The sequence below is a fragment of the Leucopleurus acutus genome (assembly GCF_964270905.1).
Source record: "Leucopleurus acutus genome assembly, chromosome: 8".
NCBI classification, from domain to species: domain Eukaryota; kingdom Metazoa; phylum Chordata; class Mammalia; order Artiodactyla; family Delphinidae; genus Leucopleurus; species Leucopleurus acutus.
In genome coordinates this window covers 102041528-102062644 of record NC_139151.1, presented here as the reverse complement: position 1 = coordinate 102062644, position 21117 = coordinate 102041528, and the positions used below count along the sequence as shown (strand labels likewise).

At 55.4% G+C, this 21117-nt stretch overlaps 1 protein-coding gene across 8 annotated transcripts in view; it reads left to right on the top strand.

The window, feature by feature from the left end:
- Positions 1-8448: 8448 nt before the first annotated feature.
- Positions 8449-21117, top strand: part of NRXN2 (neurexin 2) — a gene marked incomplete at its 5' end in the record, with an annotated part of 99204 nt that continues 86535 nt past the window's right edge. For all 8 annotated transcript variants that reach the window (XM_082845293.1, XM_082845296.1, XM_082845297.1 and 5 more), the window contains 2 exons: positions 8449-9172; positions 20192-20209. In XM_082845293.1, coding sequence (XP_082701419.1) covers positions 8449-9172; positions 20192-20209 — 742 coding nt within the window. The remainder of the gene's footprint in view (positions 9173-20191; positions 20210-21117) is intronic.

Here is a 21117-nt window from a genome sequence, read left to right as displayed (position 1 = left end):
CTGGAGATGAAGGGGGAAGCTGTCCAGACCTGGAGTGATGAAATCAATCTTAGGGTGTGGGTCTTGGGTCTCCAGTCCTCTTGGCTGCCTTGGGGCTTCCATACACTTCTGGTTTTTTATGTGTTGGGGGATGGGGTCAGGTGGGCGAGAACCTCCCATTCATTCCCGCCCCTCCCTCTTGTCCACCTTCCCAGTGTCTGGGTATTCCTTTTGGGGCAGGGTAGACTTCAGGGCTTTGCATTCTCTATCTTTCGCCGGAGAAGTAGACAGAGAGAAGGAAGACAGAGGAAGAAAGAGAGGAGGGAGGTCGGCTGATCTGTTAACCGTAAAGCCTCCTGTTTTGTGGGTGCTTTGGCCACTCAGGTCCCTAACTCCTTCTGCCTCCAGGGATGCCTCCAGGGACACTGGCATCTGAGACTCGGCTGGATCTTTCTAGGGGCAGGGGAGAAGGGTCAGGCTCGGGGGTTCCTTCACTCCTGCTAGAGGAGGTGTTCTCAGATCCATCCTGTCCTCATACCACAGCGTGGGCGGGACTGACCGACAGGCAGAGGCCGGCCATCAGAGGATGGCTGGGGAGTTCTCTCCAGGAGCTGGGGCCTCTGCTGGCTTCTCAGCCTGGGCTGAATCCACACTATGGGTTCCTGAGAGGAGGGGGCTGGGTTCCAGAGGGACTGTGGGGGACCTCTTTCCCCTCCCAGGCCCTCAGTCTCTATCCAGGTCCAGCTGCTCCCTCCCGCCCACCCTTGCCAGTGACACAGACAACCTGTCACTGATACATATGCTCAGTGGCACCCGCCCAGACACACACCTACACAGGCACACACACCTGCGTACACAATACACCTCCCGGCTGCACACCGCCTACACGCCCCGCCCAGAGACTGCCACCTCACTGCCTGCCTCAGAGACCTCCCCGAGGCGCCCTGCTCTCCTGTACGTGACACGCTCATGGCCCCTACCTGCCCCCAGAGCCCCAACACTGCACTGTCAGCGCACACCCTCAGGTGCACACAGCCCCCCGTGCAACCATGCACCTCCCCAGATTCACACAGCCATCTCAGGCACATCTGTACGCTCGCAACATACCTTCACTCCCCGGGACACACCCTCTCCTCCTAGCTGCATCCCACCCCCATCATTAAGCACCACGTTCTCTTCTTGGTCCTGAGCTCTTTGCCCCAGGCTTTGATGTGCACGACCACAGCCCCTCCGGGTCTGGCCCAGCACTCAGCCACACCTGCCGTCCTCAGAACCTTCCCGTTTCTAGGCGCTCCACCCCCCAGCACTAATCCTCACACTCACACCCTGCCTGGTGCCAGAGCCATGCTGTCCATTTATTCCCAGCCCTCATGGGGACACCCCGACCCACAGTGCGAGCCCACGCCACCCACCCTGCTCCTCCGTCTGCTGGGGCGGCTCCCAGCCTGGCCCCGTCCACACCGGTGGGCTATGGCTCTCAGAGACTCATTCAACAAATAATCTGGCATCTACATGACACCTTGCCAATCCTTGATCCTTACAAAGCTGTCTCTGCTGCTGTCACACTGGAGTGGGGTGAGAGTGAGGCCGCCTGGGCTCAGCTCTGCCCCTCTGTGAGCCTCAGTTTCCTCATCTGTAAAATGGGGTTTCCCATACCTACCTCATGGGGTTCTTTTGAGGACTAGGCCAGATGATTATGCTGACAATAATAATAGTAACAACTGTATTTACAGGCATACTTTATTTTATTGCGCTTCACAGATACTGCGTTTTTTGCAAATTGAAGGTTTGCGGCAACACTGCGCTGTCAGATGGTGGTTAGCGTAATTTAGCAAAAAAGTAATTTAAAATTAAGGTATGTACATTGCTTTTTAGACACGATGCTATTGCACACATGACTGCAGTATCATAGACTATGGTATAGTGTAACTGGGAAACAAAAAATTCGTGTGACTTCCTTTATTTCAATATTCGCATTATTGTGGTGGTCCGGAATTGAACCTGCGGTATCTCCAAGGTCTGCCTGTACTCTGTACCTACTGTGAGCCTGGCTCTGTGCTAAGCACTCTGTGAACTTTGTCATATGCCCCTGGTAAACGGCAGCTATTTCCAGCATTATCACGGCACGCGTGCACACACCTGTCACGGGTACCTTTAGGAAAATTCCCAGGCACCTCCTGCTTACTCACAAGTCTACCCCTGGAAACCATCTATCCTCTGCATCGCTGGGGTGTACCCACCTGCGGCATCATCCCTCAGCTGTGCATAGCACAGGGTGGGCACGGGGGTGAGCTCACTCCTTTCACTGACTACCCCCAAGCTCCTAGGCACCTGTGCTCCGGCTCCCACTCTGCCGAGTCACTCATTTGCACCTCGGTCCCCAGCCCACCCGTCTCCTCAACCCCCCACACCTGGCAACAGCTGCCGCTCTTGTGCTCAGCCCCCTTCACGAACACCTGCTCAGGGAGACCCTCGCACACACCTGCCCACTCCCAGCCGTGCTGCTGTGGGACCTCCACTAGTCTCCAGACCCATTCATCCCTTTCTCACCTTCCCAGGTAGGAGGAGGTGCTCAGCAGAGTGGAGGAAGGCTCAGCGGGCAAAATCCGAGTCCCAGCTCTGCCACTGACAAGCCGTGTGACTGTGGGGATTCTGCACCCAGTCAGCTCCCTAGCACCCCCTACCCACAGGTGGACTCTGCAGCCTTGAGCCAGCGGTGATGGGAGCTGGAGGGGGTCGGGGTGGGAGTGACTCAGCTGCTCTCAGGATCTCAACTCTTTCTTCCCCCACAGAATCCTGTCCCATAGAAATGGGCACTCAGAGGCCCCTTCTCTTCTCTGAGTGTCAGTTTCCCCATCTGCCAAAGGGGGCAGTTATAAGGCCTGCATTACTTACTTCTCTCATCTGGCCTTGGTGAGAACCAAAGGAAACAAGAGACACATGGAATTTTGCAAACTGTAAAATGATGAGAGGAGGAGTTTTAAAAGTGATTATTAATACAATACCTACTTTTCCACTTTAGTCTCTGCTAGGCACTGTTTCAAATGCTTTACATATACTAACTCAATTTTGACAGCACTACTAATATCTCTATTTTACACGTAAGGAAACTGAGGCCCAGAGAAGCCAAGCAACTGGTCCGAGGTCACACAGCTAGAAAGGGGTAGAGCTGGAAGGAACCCAGGCCCCTAGGTCAGTGCCTCTAATCACTGCAGTATCTCACTTTTGCTTTTGCCCTCTGCCGACATGTGGCTGGACTTGGACTTGCCCAAGGTCTTCCCTTGTCACTTCTAGGTCATCAGGCCTGGAAGAAGGGAGGAGGAAGAGGGGGTGGGGCCTATTCGCAGCCCACCAATCCTGCCTGAGGTTTTAGGGAGGAAACAGGACCCTCCAAAAAACACCTTGTGCAACTGAAAGGGCCCTCAGAGCTCCAGCACTTCGATGCCCCCTCCCGTATGATTCAAGAGCCCCTCCTGAGCATCTCTGAGCAGTAGTCATCCTTTCTCAGCTCACACACCTCCACAGACTGGGAACTCGCCGCCCCCCCCTCCGTCCCGGAGGCAGCCTACTCCACTGTTGGCTGTTTTGCATTGACGGCAAGTTTCTCTTTAGCTCGAGCCAAAATCTCCCTCCCCATAACACGTACTCTCCCACCTGTCCACGGGCTGCCTTCTGGGGCCACCAGAATGTGTGTAAACCCAGCTCTTCCTCCCTGATGTCTGGGGGAGGCTCCTGCTGTTACACTCCCAGCTGGCGAGAGAGGGAGCTGGCGTGAGGAGAGCCAGAGGGAGGCTGGTGTTCTCATGGCTGGAAGTGTGTGTGTGTGTGTGTGTGTGTGTGTGTGTGTGTGTGTGTGGTGTAGATGTGGCCAGAGAAGGGGCTGAGTGGATGCTGGGAGAAGACCCCTGACCAGGGGCTCTGCTGGGATGGGTACAGACAATCTCACCCTGGAATTCACATCCATTCACTCAGTTTGTGCTGGTGGTATGGGGCTAGGCCTTTGGTCAGGCTAGAAGGCCCGGGAGTAGAATAGTGGATACAGGGGAAGCATCTAGAATGGGAGGCCAGCGACCTTGATTTTAGCCTTGCTCTTCTCTATGGCCCTGGGTCAGTCACTGCCCCTCTCTGGGACTCCGTTTCCACCTCAGAGAAAATGAGAGGGGTAAACTCCATGAGCTCTGAGGTCTGTGTCTTTCAGCCCCCAGGGCAGACTCGGAGTCTGGATTGTCTGAAGAGGGCAGTGGCCCCTGTGAAGGTTGGGTCGGAGAAGGGTGAGCTCTGTGGCCTGTGCACAGTGCAGGGTAGAAGGAAGGCCATAGATGCTGGAGCCAGCCGGCCCCGTACCTGCACTTGGGCAAATGAATCCATCATTTGAAGCTCAGAGTCCCTGTTTGTAAGCCTGGGGTGACAAAAATACCTCCTAGAACTGGAGGACATGTAAGAACGTGCATGTGGTGGTCCAGCCTGGCACCCGATGCACAGTGGGAAGCCTCGAAGTTGCAGCCCAGATGCCACACTGGCACTGGCCTGGCCATGGGAAGATGGGGAGGAAGCCGTCAGCCTAGGAGGACCCAGGAAGAATCACTGGGACAGGATTCTGTGGGGGAAGAGAGTGGGCTGAGGCCCTGAGTGCAGCTGAGTCACCCCACCCCCAACCTCTCTAACTCCCATCACCGCTGGCTCAAGGCTGCAGAGTCCACCTGTGGGTAGCGGGTGCTAGGGAGCTGACTGGGTACAGGATCCCCAGTTACAGGGAAGAGGTCTGTTCCCTAGAGGAGCGGTGGCCCTGGGCCAGCAGTGGCTGGCAGTGTGCACTGCACTGACATCAGTCAGCAGGCAGGATATCCCGAGGCTGCTCTGGCGATGTCCCTGCACTGGCAGTAGGCACTGGAGAAGAATCAATCTTGGGGAGCAGCACCTGGACACTGTGGGTGCAGGGGGGCTTCCACTGTACTGCATGAGCCTCGGGGAGGAGCCATGTGCTACACCAGGGACACTGTTTACCTGATGTAATTGTGCAAGGCCATGGCCCTCGCCCACGGGGAGGAGACCTGAGGCCAGAGAACTGCGTACCAGGAGTTGAGGAAGGATGGAGCCTCCTAGGTTAGCAGGAAGCCCCTGCGTCCTGGGAGGAAGGGTGGGTTGAAGGCTGGGTCAGCAGAAGCTTGGTCCTGGGGAGGGGGGAGTCTGAAGGGAGGGGACAGGAATGGTGAAGAGCAGCAGGTTTCCTGGGAACTGTAGGGTGGCGTGGGGTGGAAAGGACCTGGGTGTCCGCTTAGCTTACACTCCTCTTGGGGCTATCTCTGCCTCGCAAGCCTGAAGCTGCCTCATTGGTCCCTGGGTCCCTGGAGAGAGGACGCAGGGAGGGCTGGGGCTTCCTCCTGGCCAGCTCTGCAGCCCCTGTGCCCCTGGCGCTGAGCTAGGCAGGACTGTGCTGCAGAGCTGCAGGCTGTGGGGAGAATGAGTAATGAGCTTTGAGACCCTGCCCTGGCCCCTCCCGGAGGCACCGCAGAAGCCCAGCCTCTGCCCTGGCAGGCGCTAGCAGGCACGTGCCTGCGCACAGCACCCCCTCCCTTGTCACACTCTTCCTCCACATCTGGGCACACAAAGACTGATAGAGTCATCCCCTCCTGGACTCTTACCCACTTTGCCACTGCCGCTCCCATCCCCCAGCCAGGTAACATTCCTTCCGGCTTTTAGGACCTAGGCGTCTGCCTCCCAGCCTCTGGAGGCCGCCTTATCAGCCTCCACTCTTTCTGTCCTCTGCCAACTTCCTGAATGAGGGAGACCCTGACCCTTGGCTTTGCCGGCAGGAACCCCTCTGCCACCCTCTAGAGGGTGGGGGATGTGATTACGACAGAGGGACTGGGCTGGGGGTGGGGCAGGGGAACTAATCCCCTCCCTTTCCTGAGCTGAGGAGTGAGCGGACAGCAGCACGAAATCCTATTCCCTCTGCCAGCAGAAATCGATAGCTAATTAATTCCCTCCCCAAAATAGTGTCTGGAGGAGGGGGTGGGGGCCTTGCTCAGAGGCAAGGCCAGACTGAGACTGAGACCCTGGGTCGGGGAGGGAGGGAGGTTGCCATTCTCCGGCCTCCGGAGCCGTGCCTCTGCTGGGGGTCTCTGGCTGCTCCTTCTGAAGAAGAGGGGGAGTTTGGCTTTTCCCTCCCCCAAGCCTGAGGGTCCCTCTCCCCTGCCCTGGGCTGGGGTGAGGGTGCATGCGTGTGGGGGTAAGGGCGTCAATCAGGCTGGGAGCAGGTGCTGCATTTAATTTGATTGGCTAATTAGCCCGCGCATGTTAATTATCTCTATTACCCAGTGAGGAGAGGCAGTGGCAAAGCTATATATAACTGCGATAGTGTTTGGAGAGAGAAGGGACTGCTTGCCTGGAACACCTCCCTCCCTGGGGCAGCCCTTGGAGGGGTGCTGGGGCAGGACACTTGAGACCCTCTTGGAGCCTGTAGGAGTCGGGGGGGGGGCAGCAGTCAGAAGGAACCAGATGGAAGGACCTGAGAGCTGGATTTGGAGGGTCTCTTGGAGATGGCTCCCCAAACTCTCTCTGTTGCCAGCCTCCTGAGGCCTTCTCTGCCCATCTTCTTTCTGCATACATATCACTCCAACCATCCTGCCCTCCCGTGACTCTCTGCTCACCCCCCTCACTCTGGCCTTTTCGGGGGGTCCCTAGGTTTCTCTCTCCCCCTTCATACCCCAACTTCCTCCCATGTAGGGAGGAACCACACTCATCCAAACTTCTCTCTCTCCAAGTCACCCCTCTTCTCTTCTTTTGGTTCACACCTCTCTGAACCACACCCGTGGCTGCCCTGTCCTTTGTCTCTTTCGTGGAGTTGCTGGAGTCAGACCTATGTGGATCTAAGTCCCAGTTCCCTGCTGACTGGCTGTGTGACCTTGGGCAAGTCCCTAGACTTCTCTATGTGGGCTTCTCCAATGGTTAATGGGAATAATGGGACATCCCAGACTGATTAAGTAAAATGACATTTGTAAAAGTGCTCAGCATCCAGGGCCTTGACAAATGCTGTTGGAATTTGGAATTTAATTTTCTCTGTCTTCTCATTCCTTTTCTCCCCATCAGGCCACCTTTCTCCTCAATTACTCTTCCTTTTCATGTGATTTCTCTTCTTCCTCTCCACGCTCCCCTTCAATCTTTCCCTGTCTCTTCCTAAACTATGGTCCTTCTCTGCTTCTCTCTCAGGCTTCTCCCCACCTCTTTCCCTTCCTCCCTCCCCAAAATAAAATCAATGCAATATTCAGGAGGGTTGTTGGATATAAATAATTACGACTCAGAGTTTAACGAGATGCAAATTCCCCTCCCCGGCGTGGGGTATAAATTGCTCTCTGACAGCCCGTTACAAGGGTAATCATTTCAGAAAGGCAATTTTATGCAAATGAGGCTGCCTGCCTCCTGGTGGCTCCCCCAGGCCTGGATGAGGAGGATGGTGGAACTGAGGGGTGAAGAGAACCCAGTTATCGGAGCAGGTCTCAGGCTGAAGACTGGGAGCTGGAGGTTGAGGGTGACAGACACTTAGGTTCAGAAATGACCTGGGCTGGTGAGCAGGAGGTTGGGGCCCAGGAAGGGGTGAGTGTGGTTTTGGGGTAAGTGGAGACATAGAATCAGACGCCTGTCTCTTTGCATGGATGAAGAGGGCTTGGGGTCTGGTTGCCTGGGTCCTGGCTGGTTTCTCTCCCTTGCCCCCTTCCAGCCAGGTTACCCAGTGATACCATTGACAAATTGGCATTTAATTAATCCTAATGAATTATTTAGCAACTTCATTATCCAGCATCAGGAACTGATGAGAGAGAGCCGTGGCTGGTGGTGGGAGCCACGCACAGGGGTTGGGTGTCTCAAAGAGGAAGGGGCTGTGGTCACCAGCTGGAGTCTTTAGGCCTCATCCACAGGAGCTGGCCCTGGTCCTGATGGGAGGCGGGGGTGAGGGCATCTGGGTTGGGCTCCTACTGGACACGAAGGTGTTACCTCCCTACCTGTCTACATCTTAAACCAATAATGCCCCTAGCGAGTGTCATCTCCCCCACCCCCAGGGTTGAGCCCCCAGTACTCCCGTCATGGTGGTGTCTCTTGTTTTGAGACCCTCTCCAGGTCAGTCCTAAAGGGAAACAGTTGAGCTCTTGCTGGTGTGAGGGGGGAGCCAGACACCGACACCTCCCCTCCTCCGAGCCCCTCATTAACACTTTCCTCTCCATTTCCCCGCAGGCATCCCTCTCCCATCTTCCGTCGGAGCCCGCAGCAGGGGAGGGGCGCCTCCGCCTCAGTCCGTGGAAGCCGGCACCTGGGCCTCTGCTCGCCTCGCCCTGCGGCCGGGCCCATGGCACTGTGAGCCGGCGAGGGAGCCCCGCTCGGCGCGGGGGGCGCCCGGCCCCCTCCCCGCCCCATGAGCCCGCAGCTCTGAAGCCTGAGCGGGGCCGGGGGCCGGGCGGGGCCGGGGCCGCCGGAGGCATGGCGCCTGGGAACCCGTGGCGGCCGCCGTTGCTGCCGCTGCTGCTGCTGCTGACGTTGGCGGCGGGTGCGGGCGGCCTAGAGTTCGGCGGCGGCCCGGGGCAGTGGGCGCGCTATGCGCGCTGGGCCGGAGCGGCGAGCAGCGGCGAGCTCAGCTTCAGCCTGCGCACCAACGCTACTCGCGCGCTGCTGCTCTACCTGGACGACGGCGGCGACTGCGACTTCCTGGAGTTGCTGCTGGTGGAAGGGCGCCTGCGGTTGCGCTTCACGCTCTCGTGCGCCGAGCCCGCCACGCTGCAGCTGGACACGCTGGTGGCCGACGACCGCTGGCACATGGTGCTGCTGACCCGCGACGCGCGCCGCACAGCCCTGGCGGTGGACGGCGAGGCCCGCGCCGCCGAGGTGCGCTCGAAGCGGCGCGAGATGCAGGTGGCCAGCGACCTGTTCGTGGGAGGCATCCCACCCGACGTGCGACTCTCGGCGCTTACGCTCAGCACCGTCAAGTACGAGCCGCCCTTCAGCGGCCTCCTGGCCAACCTGAAGCTGGGCGATTGGCCCCCCGCGCTGCTGGGCAGCCAGGGCCTGCGCGGCGCTGCAGCCGACCCGCTGTGCGCGCCAGCACGCAACCCCTGTGCCAACGGCGGCCTCTGCACCGTGCTGGCTCCCGGCGAGGTGGGCTGCGACTGCAGCCACACGGGCTTCGGCGGCAAGTTCTGCAGCGAAGGTGAGTCTGGGGGGAGCCCCCGCTGGGTGCCTGGGCGCGGAGTGAGGGGCGGGAGAGTTGTCTGGGCCTGTAGGGGCGCCTGCGGCCCGCGGGCTCAGGCATGGGGGCGGGTGAGAGTGTGTACCAGCACGCGAGTTGGGAGGGGCGTGTGAGGACGCCTGTCCCAAAGAGAGGGCGCGCACGGTCAGCCGGTGAGCTGCAGGAACTGCAGGGTGCTGAGGTTTGGCGTGGGCGTGGCCGGCCTGCGGGTCCCGTGTGGGCGCGGCCCGTGTGGGCGCGGCCTCGTGAGCCCATCCAGTGCCCCTCTCCCTGTCTCCTAGTGAAGGTCCTGTGACGACCTGTGGGTAGGACTGTGTAGTCAGGTCCAGCTAGCGAGAGGATGAGGGCCGGCCCTTGCAGGCGTGTGGATCGGGTGGGTGACTGATTGTGAGGCGCCCGTGAGGGCTGGTGGATGTGCTCTCTGTGGGCGGGGCCTATGTGATGCAGTGGGTGGGGCCTTGTGGGCGGGGACGGTGGGAGTCCTGTGAAGGAGTCCTGAAGACGGTGTGTGGGGCTTGTACCGCTGGGAGCTGCGTAGGGCTGTGAAGGAGAGGGTCGGCACGAGGCGGGGCGGGGCCTGCGTGGGCCGTGGGTGGGGTCGGTGCGGGCGGGGCCTAGTAGGCGGGCGCGTGGTCGGCCCAGGAGGGCGGGGCCGCAGTCTGAGGGTTAGCGCGTGGGCGGGAAGTACTGTCTGAGAGGCCGGCGCTGTACCAGAGGATGAGGGCCCCGGACGGAGGGCGGTTGGCGCGGCGAGAAGGGCAGGGCGGCGCGTGCGAGGGCGGATGAGGGCGAGTGGGGTTCGCCAGGGTGACCGCACGCGCCAGGAGGGCGGGAACCGAGTGTTTTGAGAGTGAAGGAAGCCCGAGGGACAGGGTGGCTGAGGCCTCTCAGGCTCGTGACTAGAGTTGCTGGTTTTGTTGACGGACAAAAAAAATGGCTGGTCGTCTCTCCCGGGTGAGAAACTGGAAGTGGAGGCCTCTGTTTAAAACACTGGAGCCCTCGCGAGCGTGGGGTTTGGAAGGGTGACTGGAGGGCTGGAGAGGAGTGGTGAGGACTCTGGAATATGGAATTGGGTGTGGAATTGGGACTTCAAAAGGAGGTCAAAGGAGGGAGAGGTTCCGCAGGCTCCCGGGCTGCAAGAGGCTGCAGTGGGCGAAGTGAGGGGACAAGGTCGAGGGTGGCGCCAGGCCTGGCGTGGGCTGTGGCTTTAGAGGGGGTGGGGGAGGAGGGATTTCGAGGCCCCTGTTGTGCTTTGGTCTGGCTGGCGAGTCAGGGAGAGGTTCCCCATCAGTTTGGGGACGGGGCGCGTGCATCTCCTGGTCTGTGGCAGCCGTTTTTTAGCAGATGTGTGCAGACAGATGAGCGTTCCGCTCCCCCAGCACCTCTAGAAGCTGGAGTACTTAGCAGTTGCGTGTGTGTCTGCCCTCCAGAGGTAGGGTCCTTGAGGAGTGTGTGTGCCCACAGACCAGCACGGCCCTGGGACTGCTTTGGGGATGGTGTCCTACTGGCTGGGACCTGCCTCCAGCCATGGGAGGAGCCACATCTGCAGGTGTGGCTCTGGGCTTGGGAAGTGTGTATTTTGATTATGTATCTGCAGTTGTGGTAGAGGAATATATAAGGAAGGTTTTGGATGGCTCTTGGGAGTTGTTTGTACAAGGTTGGGGGATGTATCTTCAGGAACTATGTGTATTAAGTGAATCTGACACCTTCTCACCTTTTCTCCAAGGAGTGCAGGTGCTCCCTAAACTGTGAAATCGTGTGTCTGTGCGTGTTTGCTTGCACGCGGTGGTGCGTGAGTCTGGCAGTGTGTATGTTACGTGTGAATGGTCTGTTTGAAAAGTAGTGTTTGCAAATAGAAGTGCTGTGCCTAGTAGAGTGAGCAGTACACAAGTGTAAGGGTGTGGGTGCTTGTGTAGGTATCCACGTGCATGCATTTTCATGTGAGATCTCAGTAAGACACCTGGACTTTATGAGGCATCTTTCATGACCTTTAACTTGATTCTCTGGTCCCTATGACCCCTCCCCTCCAAGCCTTTCTAAGAAAATAGGATGAACCACCCTTCTAACTTGATGGGAGGGAAATTTGGGCTACAGAGAGGCTACTGGTCCATGGTCTCACTGTGGCAGAATTGGCCTGGGTGTATGAAAAATGCAGCCAGAGGCCCCCTGGTCAACCAGAGCCTTTGTATTAATTCCCTGAAAGGGTTCATCGGCCAGAGGCTCCCAGTAAGCCATACAAGATGTGCGCTTCTGAACGCGCGTTGTGTGGTTGTGTGTCTGCGATGTGTTTGGGTCCCTGTGCGTGACAGGGATGGTTGTATCATGTGTATATGTGATGGGTGTGTATCAGCTGTATGTTTGTGGCAGCTGTGTTAGAGCTGTGAGAGGCAGTTGCGTATCTGACCCACTGTGTGTGTGTGTGTGTGTGTGTGTGACATCTGTGGAAGGAGTTGTGCTTTGTCTATGATAAAAAGGGAGGGATATTCATCTGGCACTCCGTGGGTGTTTGATAAAGATCTGTGTAATGACTGAAGAGATATTAACAAGTATTTGATAGAATAAAGGCTTGGGGTAAGGCTGTATGTGTATATGAAACGATGTATGTGTGTATTTTCAGATATATGTTGTAGGTGGCCATGGTGGTTATAAACACTGATTACATCTGGCGATGACAGGCACAGTGACAACTCTACTGATTCTCCTCCCCACCCATGACCTCATTCCCTCCCCTTATATTTGTTCCTTGCTTCCTGGGCAGCTTTTGTAATATCCTGTGCTCATTACACTTCTAGTACATTCCCATCCAGCCAGGGAGGACAGGAATGAGCTTCCACCCTTGGGTGTTGGGGTTAGGGTTGGAAGATTTTTAAGGGGAACAGGTCTGGCTCCAGATGAGGGCCAGAGTCTTCAAGCTTCCCTGGAAGTTACATTTACTTCATTATTATCTGCTTTGAGTGGTTCGCAACTTCTTCTGAGATTGGGGACTTTTTTTTTTTTTTTTTTTTTTGCGGTACACGGGCCTCTCACTGTTGTGGCCTCTCCTGCTGCAGAGCACAGGCTTCGGACGCGCAGGCTCAGCGGCCATGGCTCACGGGCCCAGCCGCTCCGCGGCATGTGGGATCTTCCCGGTCCGGGGCACGAACCTGTGTCCCCTGCATCGGCAGGCGGACTCTCAACCACTGCGCCACCAGGGAAGCCCCCAGGAAAGCTTTTAGATGGCGTTGATGTTATATTTGCCATTGTGGTTAATCAAATATACATTAGGAAAAATAGTTTTAGCTTTATATGCAAGACATGCCAATCTGCCTTCAGATATTTGATGTGCATATGGATTTGTGGATCCTTTGGACCACGCTCCGCGCCCCCCCCCCCCCCCCCCCCCCCCCCCCCCGCCCTGCCGATGCCTTCCTGGGACCGCTGACTGAGAACCTCCATGCTAGGAAATCTGTTTCTTTTCTCTGGGGCTCTGGCCACAGGTGATTGAAGACAGAGCTAAGTATGAGTCACTGAGTGTGTATACTGCTGCTGATTGTCTGCCGAAGTGGGGATCAAGTAGACCGGGCTTTTGCATCGGTTTACGTGTGAACTCCGCCTCATGTCACTCGTGTGGGGAGAAAGGGCTGAAAAGTGATCAAGGAAGAAGAGTATGCAGGTGTGTGTGGGATGCCTCGAGTGGAATGGGGATGTAGATGTATACGATGGTGCGTACCTCGCTTGGGGGAGAAATGAAACCAGTGGTAATGCGTGTGTTGGCAGGGAGATAGATGCATGGGTCTCGTGTTTTGTAGGTTTGTTGGCAATTTAACAGATTGTTGTCAAGTCCTCCTTGGTGATAAGCCTTGTGTTGGGGGCTGAAGGTGAGTCAGACATGAAGAAGACATTGCTCAGGGAGTTGCCTGATTAATTGGGGAAGCAGATGAAAAAGCAGTCCAGGGTGTGGTTAAGAGCACAGATGCTGTAGTCTGGCTGTCTGGGCAGTGACCTTGGACTTAAGCCGTCTCTGCCCTGGTTTCCTTATCTATAAAATGGGGACAGTAATAGTACCTACGTTACAGAGTTGTTATGGAAATTAAATTGGCTAATTCACATAAAGTGCTTAGAATAGTGCCCGGCAGGTAGAAAGTGCTCAATAACAAAAGAACAGCATGGCATATGCAGTGAGATGCAGAGATGCAGTGAGGCAGTGTAGCTTAGTGATTAAAGCGTAGTCTTCTGAGGCTCAGATCTGGGTTTAAATCTGATTTCTCTACTCACTCGGCCTGTGAGTCAGATGAGTACTAACCTTCCGACTAATTTTTCCTGACCTGTAAAATGGGGATAAGCATGCTTATCTCACAGGTTTGTTTTGGGAATGAAGTGAGTGTCTGGTACATAATTAGTGGTGTAAATGGTAGTTGTTATTATAACAGAGTACTCTTGGGGTTTTGAAGAAGGGGTGAATTTACAAGTCAGGGGATTAATAATAAAAGACATACTATTTAAGATTGGCCTTGAACGTTGATCAGTAAACTTGGTGTGGGGAGGTCACGCTAAGCAATGGAACTAGTGAGGACAAAGGCGTGGAAGGGGGAAATGTACATCATGTCCTTAGAGGGGCACCAAGGAGTACAGGGAAAACAGTGGAATCTATAGCAGGAGAAGCAGGATGAGGCCAGGTCTTGGAGTTTTTCTTTTTTGGGGGGCGTGCCGTGAGGCTTGTGGGATCTTAGTTCCTCAACCAGGATCGAACCTGGGCCCCTGGCAGTGAAAGCACTGAGTTATAACCAGTGGACCACCAGGGAATTCCCCAGGTCTTGGAATTTTGACTTAAATCATTCACCTAACATTTACTGGATGCTGTGTATAGAGTATTGGTAAATGGAGCCACAAAAGAATTTTGAGCAGGCACGTGAATAAGAAGAACTGTGTTTTGGAGGCTGGGAGTGAAGGGTAGAATGGAATGTGGAGGACAGAGTCATGCGGTGGAGGGATCAGTGGGAGATGGTTCAGGAAAGGGATATTGGGGCTCTGACCCTCGGCTGTCTTGGGGACTGGCAAGGAAGGGTGGTGGCGGCAGTGGTGGCAGTAGCAGCAACAGTGGCTGGGAGCTGTTGCTGAGACTGAAGCTGCAGGACTCTGCCTTTCCCACGTGGAGGGGCAGAGGTGATGAGGTTTCAGGTTTGCTTGCTCGGAAGGATGGCGGTGGGAGTTGCGGGGAGGGAGAAGTTGGGAGGGGGACCAGGTTTGAGCCACAGGTCATGCACCTGTCTTGGTGTTCCTGGACAGAGGCATCCAGACAGTTGGAAGTGTGAGACCAGAGCTTTGAGTTGAAGGTGGGCCTGCAGGTAGAGACCTGGGAGCCACGTGTGTGGAGAGAGTATTTGAAGCTTTGGGATCAGATGAAGTGGCCAAGGAGAAGGTGAAGAGACTTCAGGGGGGCTCATTTGGGAGGAAGAGGGAGAGGAGTGTCCGCAGACTCAGGGAAGGAGCAGTTAGAACAAAAAGTAAATCGGATCACACAGTCAAGGGAGGAGAGAGCGGGGCCTCACAGCTAGTGGGCATTTGCTGGGTGCCTTGAAGGCATGACCACCCCGTGAGATGTAAGAGCTGGGATCTGAACTGAGCTGACTCCGGGGCCCCCCACCTTCTCCATGCTGCCTCCGAAAAGGAGAGTCAGTCAGTCAGCTGTGTCCGTGGATGACCTGCATTTGGCTTACTGGAGGTGCCTAGGGACAGCGTTTCATTAGAAACCAGCAACCACCCCAGATTCCTTGGGCCACAGCTTCTCCTTTCAGCCACTATGTGATGAGGGTGTTCCTGTATTTGTCGTCCCAGCAGTGAGAGAGGGCAGTGGAAATCGATCAGGAAACTCACAGGCTTCCGGAGCCCGCGGGGAGGAACTCACCCTGGAAAGTGGGGCATTATCGCATTAAAATACACCGCTCACTAGCATTTACAACATTTCAGATGGAAATCTTTTAAAAATACGTTGCACACCTTTCTGCCTCCCTAAGCATATTTGGAATGTGATTTAACCTTTTTGGATGACTCAGGATGTCTCTATTCCCCTCAGGTATTGCACCGGACTGTCACACAGTGGTTCCTTTGTTGAGGTTTGTCCCTGCCTGAAATGATGCCTGACTTTTGAGTTCTTAATGTTAGCTTTTTCTAGTTTTTCCACCTCTGCCCCGAGGAGGAGTTGTCAGGTAACAATCCATATCCCCCCCCCCCCATTTGTGAACTTGGAAATCAGCATTCCCAGCATGTTAGAATTGCATGTCGCTAAGAAGGAGTGGATTCTGGGTTGGGTCTGAGAGGCTCTCCTATGAGAAAATAACAGTTTTTAACGCATAACTGTTATCGTGTCAGTTTTGGCTGCTCAGAACTGTTTCTTTTCTTTGGTTCTGGTCTTCATCCCTGTCCTTGATAATGACTCTGCTGGAATCCCCAGTTCATGTTAGCCAAGGCAATGCCATTTATGCCCTCGGGGGAGGCACTCGAGACCTGTGTGTATGAAAGTTGAGTAAATGAAGTCACATATGTGGAATCACTCTGTCAGCTCTAACATCTAATACCTGTGGTCCTGACAGTTTCTGCTGTTGGAAACGGCTCTAGGCAGAATGGGATGGACAGCTCGAGAGAGAGCTGTGCAGAGAGCGACTGCTGTAAGATCCCAGAGATGAGATAGATGCTCCCAAGGAAAGCCTCCTGTGGCAGAATGGTTAAGAGCATGGGCTGACGGGTTTCATCCAGGCTTTGCTACTTGCTAGCTGTGTGAACTTGGACAGTTTGCTGAATTGCATTGTTCTTCAATGTCCTACTCTGTAAAATGGAGGTCACGTGTTGTTGTAGGACTAAATGAGTTAATACATGGAAATCCTTTACAATGTGCCAGGCACTATTCTAAGTGATCAATAAATGCTACGATGATTATTAACCCTCGTGGTCAGAGAAGGCTTCAAGGAGGAGGTGGGAATTGGCTAGATCTTGAAGGATGACTGAGTGAGATTTGTGGAGGTAAAGGAAAGACCAGGGTTTCCCCGCCAGGAAAATGTTCTAAATGAGGAGTCCAGAGGGTATGAGTCGAGTGTATCAGACCAAGATGGTTGTGCTTTATGGGAAATAAAATCAGAACTGTAGATTAAAGCCAGCTTCTAGAAGTCCTGAACTTCAGGCCAAGAATGCAGCCCATCGAAACTTTTAAAGCCAGACAGATTTGGTTCAGATTTTGACTCTGTCCCTCACCAGCAGTGTGACCTTGGGTAAGTTTCTTCCACTTTCTGAGCCTTGACTTCCCCGTCTTTACAAGGGAGTAATAGTAGTATCTGTTGATGAGGTAGCACGGAAACGAGGCATGGAAAAAGCCAGGCACATTTGAAGTGCTGGGTAAGTGAGAAGTGTTCACTTCTTATTTTTTATTCATTCAACAAACACAGGCATGCCTTTTTCTGAGCCAGGAACTGTGTAAGCAGCTGGATATAGAGAGATGAATGAGACGTTGTCCTTCCTCTTGGAGATCTCACAGTCCAGCCAGGAAGCAGACGTGGAAACACAATCGCAATAGAGATGCGATAAGTGAAATAACAACCCGAGCTACATATCGAGAACTGGCACAAAAGAAGGATGGCTAGGAGGTCAGTTCAGAACATAGACCAATGTATACTGACTTGGTCTGAAAGCAGGAGTCGACTTTCTCAGGCCGCTGAGGGTGAGAGGAATGAGGATGGGGAAGGGTGTTTCAAGCGGAGGGAATAGTATGTGCAGAGACACGGCATATTAGGGAAAGGGGGAGAAATTGGGTGTGGCTGAAGCCCGGACTGTCGCAGGAAAGGAGGTTGGAGGGAGGCATGGTCAAACCCAAATGGACTTTCCTGAGAAGATTGGACTTGATCCTGTAGGCCCTGGGAAGCCTTGAAGAGTTCTAAGCAGGGTCATGACTCAGTTGGACCACTTTGGTGGTGCTTGGACTGTGACTTGCAGGATAAGAAGACTGGCTGTAGGGGGAGATCCTTTAAGAGGCTTATTAACGTTCCGAGGAGAGGATCTGATGAGGGTTTGGCCTTGGGGCTTTGCTGATGGTGATGGAGGGATGAAAAGTGTTTCTAGGAGTCGAGTCGAGCTTTAGAGTTTTACAAGTTGGAACTGATAGGACCTGGTGATTGGTGTGAAAAAAAAAAAGAGCAAGGCTGATTTCTGGGTGTCTGACCTGATCCGGGAGTGCAGGCAGGAGGAACGGGCTTGCAGGGGCGAGGGTTTTGAGGTCCATCTTGGACATGAGGACATTCAGCCCATGAGACACTCAGGTCAAGCTTCTCTGAAGGCAGATCAGGAGCACAGAAGAGAGGTTTGTACCCAAGCTACTGAAAAGTTCTAACCGTGTGCGTGTGCATGTGTGTTGATCATGGCAGTACTTGTCAGGTGTACCTGGTACATGTGCCCAAGAGCGAGGCTGGGCATGGGCCGGGGGACCAAACAGCAGGAGGCTAATGAAGGAAACCGGGGGTCAGGGGTGAGCATGGGGGCTCTGATGACCTAGGAGCGCAGTGGACAAAGGCAGAGGTGATTTTGTGCTCCTGGGCAAGTGTCCTTTTCTTTGCAAAGGAGGTAGGTGACACACCAAGCTCGTGAGGGCTGCTGGGAAGCTGATGCGGACAACGCACGTTGAGGGTCTGTACGGCGTCTGGCATGTGGCTAACTCTTGGCCTCTCTGGAGCCTGGCAGAGTGTGGGGCACATGCTGGGTGTTCAAGAAGCGCTGGTGGAGAGCAATGCCTTTGCTGAAGGCAGGGAAACGGGAGCTTTGTTGCAGCGGGTGGAGATGTCAGATGTGGCTTTAGTGGTGGACTGGGTGTCAGGAGCTGAGTGATTGCAGAGTGCATGGCTGGGGGTGCAGGACTGGCGCCCAGGGAAGAGGCCAGGGATGAAAATACAGGTTTGAGGGTCCCTTAGCCGCGAAAGTGCACTCTCATGGAGGAGTGAGGGAGAAGAAAGAGGAGTGTGGAGGGCCTGGGGCTGAGCCTGGAGGGGCCCGTGATGGCAGGTGAGGGGCACAGATGAATCAGCAGAAAGCGAAGGGCAGCCGAGAAAGAGAGGCCGGTGAGTCCCCAGGGGACCCTCTGCGAAGCCAGGAGAGGGGAGACTCATGCAGGCAGCAGGCTGTACTTGGTCATCTGACCTTCCTGAGCATAGCACGACCCACATTTGTGGCAGGTGGGAATAGGGTTTGGAATCCCCGCCATGTCGGGTGATGTGCCTCCTTGTTTGTGCAGGAGCTGGAGAGATGAGTGTGCTGACCGACCAGGGCCCCAGCACACTGCGGCAAAGAGATCCGGACACAGGGCTGCTCTCGAGAGTCCAAGGGTTTTCCTGAGGGTCCCTTCCTAGCCAGCTCCCCTCCCCACCATAAATGTCACGTGATTCAGTTTATTTAAGGAAATCATTGTATACATGGCCTTTGGGGGATGCAGCTGTCAGGTGAAAGAAGCTCTGTGTTGTATAGAAGTGTGTTTGTAACACACGTGGATATGTAAAGGCTTGTGTGTGTAGGTTTAGAAAACAGGAGACCGATGGATAGATAGCAAAAGGGGGCTGTGTTCCTCCCGGGGGGTGTGTCTCTAGTCCCTGGAGGGAGTGTGGGGTGGTGTGGTGTGTGCATCTCATATTATGTATTAGGTCACAGCGTGCGTATTGATTCTGCATTCAGCCTGTGTGTGTGTATTGTGGGCGTGCTATAAGGTGTGACAAATGAGAGTGTGTGTTTCTGGAGTTTAGCTCACCCCCTAAGAGCGGATGAGAAGAGAACACAAAGTGAGGCTGGAGGTAGGAGATGGTGTGTGCACATGGGCATGAGTGTGTCCTGAACAGCTGTTTGCGTGTACACGTGTGTATCCCGGGTCCACATACGTGTGCTTGCGTGCGTGTGTGTTTGCCGGATGGGTCTGTTTGTTTGTAGGTCGTGCTGTTCCTTTTCCCCCTGTTGCCTCCTCTAAAGGCTCCCGGTAGGTGGCAGGTCAGAAATGCTTTCAGAGGGGCCTTCTTGGCGCTCTTAGGGAGCAGGCCGGAGCCCAGCCTGCTTGAGCTCCGTTGAAGGAACTGCCTCTCTCCTACCTTCCTTCCTTCTTTCTTGATCTCTTTGGTGAGCCCCAGGGACAGGCCCAGGCAGGCCCCTGAGAGGTGAGGGCTGACTGCCCAAAGGCTGTGGCACGACAGAGGGATGGGCCCAGTCTGGCCCCCTGAAGTGGCCCGTCCGGCCTGGGGACCTTTTGCCACACCCAGCTGTTGAGAAGGCATTTATCCCAGAATCACAGAACCAGAGCCAGAAGGGTCCTCAGAGGAGCTCTAGTCCACCCGTCTCATTTTTGCAGAGGAGGTACTGGGGGCTCAGAGAGACTGGGCGACTGGGATGGGAGTCACACGGCACTCTGAGGCAGAAACTGTGTTTTCTGAGTACGTTGACTTTTCTCCCCCGACAGGGTGGCGGTGGGGAGTGCTTGGGCCCGAGTGTGCACAGGCTTCAGGTGTGAGTCGTGTGAGAGATTATGCATGTCTCTGCATCATTAAGTGCCTATGTGTGTCAGTGTGTCACTGAGGGTGAGCCCGGCGTGAGCGTGTCCCCATCTGTCTCTGAGACGCGATGGAGTGCGGGGGTGGGGGGAGCGTGCTGGACGCCTGACTGCTGCTCCTGGCTCTGCCTCTGATTTCCCATGTGACCTTGAGCGGTTAGCTCCCTGTCCTGGGCCTCAGTTTCCTGAAGTGTAACTCGAGGCTCATGTCCCCTTGGACTGTGTGACCCTGTGTGTGAGGCTCTGATTCGGGGAACAGCTTGGTCTCTGTCTCATCCCCGCAGGGCCTTCCTGATTGGGTGACTTGTGTCCGGGCCTGGGGGGGCTTGGACCCACCTTCCATCACTCCCCTTGGAGCCCTGTCCTTGGTACCCTCGCTAACTGTCCTCCTTTTTTTCTCTCTTTCTGCATCCCCCTTCCTGAACCTCGCCGGCCTGTAGAGGAGCACCCCATGGAAGGTGAGTGATACCTCTCGGTCGCTGGGGTGGCAGATCGATCGCCGGGGGGCCTGGTGGTTCCCTCCCCTGCCCGTGTGTGGTGCCCCCAGGGAAGGATGTCTGGGTGTCCTCTTGGCTGCCTTGGCCCGCCTCTCACCTGGTCCCTCTTTCCCTCTTTCCGGTTTGCTGGGGAGAACTGCCTGGTAGCGGCCGTCCCTCCAGTGCCTGTCTTCAGCACATCTGCCCACCAGCCTTTCTTCTTTCCTGGGAGGAGACCAGACTGGGGGTGGAGCTGGAGGGATGGGGCTGGAGCATTCAGAAGTGTCCAGAAATGATTGAGGAGATGTGTTTTTGCCCAGCCCAGCTGAGGAAGCTTAGAAAGGCCACGCTGCCAAGGGTTGGGGTGTGGCCGGGGCTGGTGCTTGGGTAGAATCTGCTCCAGGGTCTGAAGAGCGCAGGCAGAGGCGGGGCTGTCGGGTCCCCAGGTCAGGGGATGTGGGCTGGGGGGCAGCTTCTCCTCTTTGACACACTTGTAGTCCCCTGTCCCCTGTCCCACGGGCTGGCCTAGGTAGGTAGGGGTGGTCTGCTTCTTCCTTCAGCCCAGGCCCGGGGAAGGGCGGGGAACGTGCCTCGCTTCGGGGTCTCTCTGTCCATTCTCTCCCTGTCTTCTGCTTCATTTGCCTTCTCTCTCTTTCTGGTTTTTGTCTTTGCCTCTCTTTTTCTCCAGGGTTCTGTCCCTTTGTTTCTTTGTTTCTGTCCTTCCCCAGGCTCTCTCTGTGTCCCTGTCTGAACCTTCTCTCACTCACCGTGCTTTTCCCTGTTTCTTTTCCTTCTTCGAGGTGGACCACGTCAGGGAGGGAAGACTGGGTTGAATGGACCAGGCTTGACACCTGGGCTGCAGGGGAGCTCATGTGGCCCACACAGGGAGG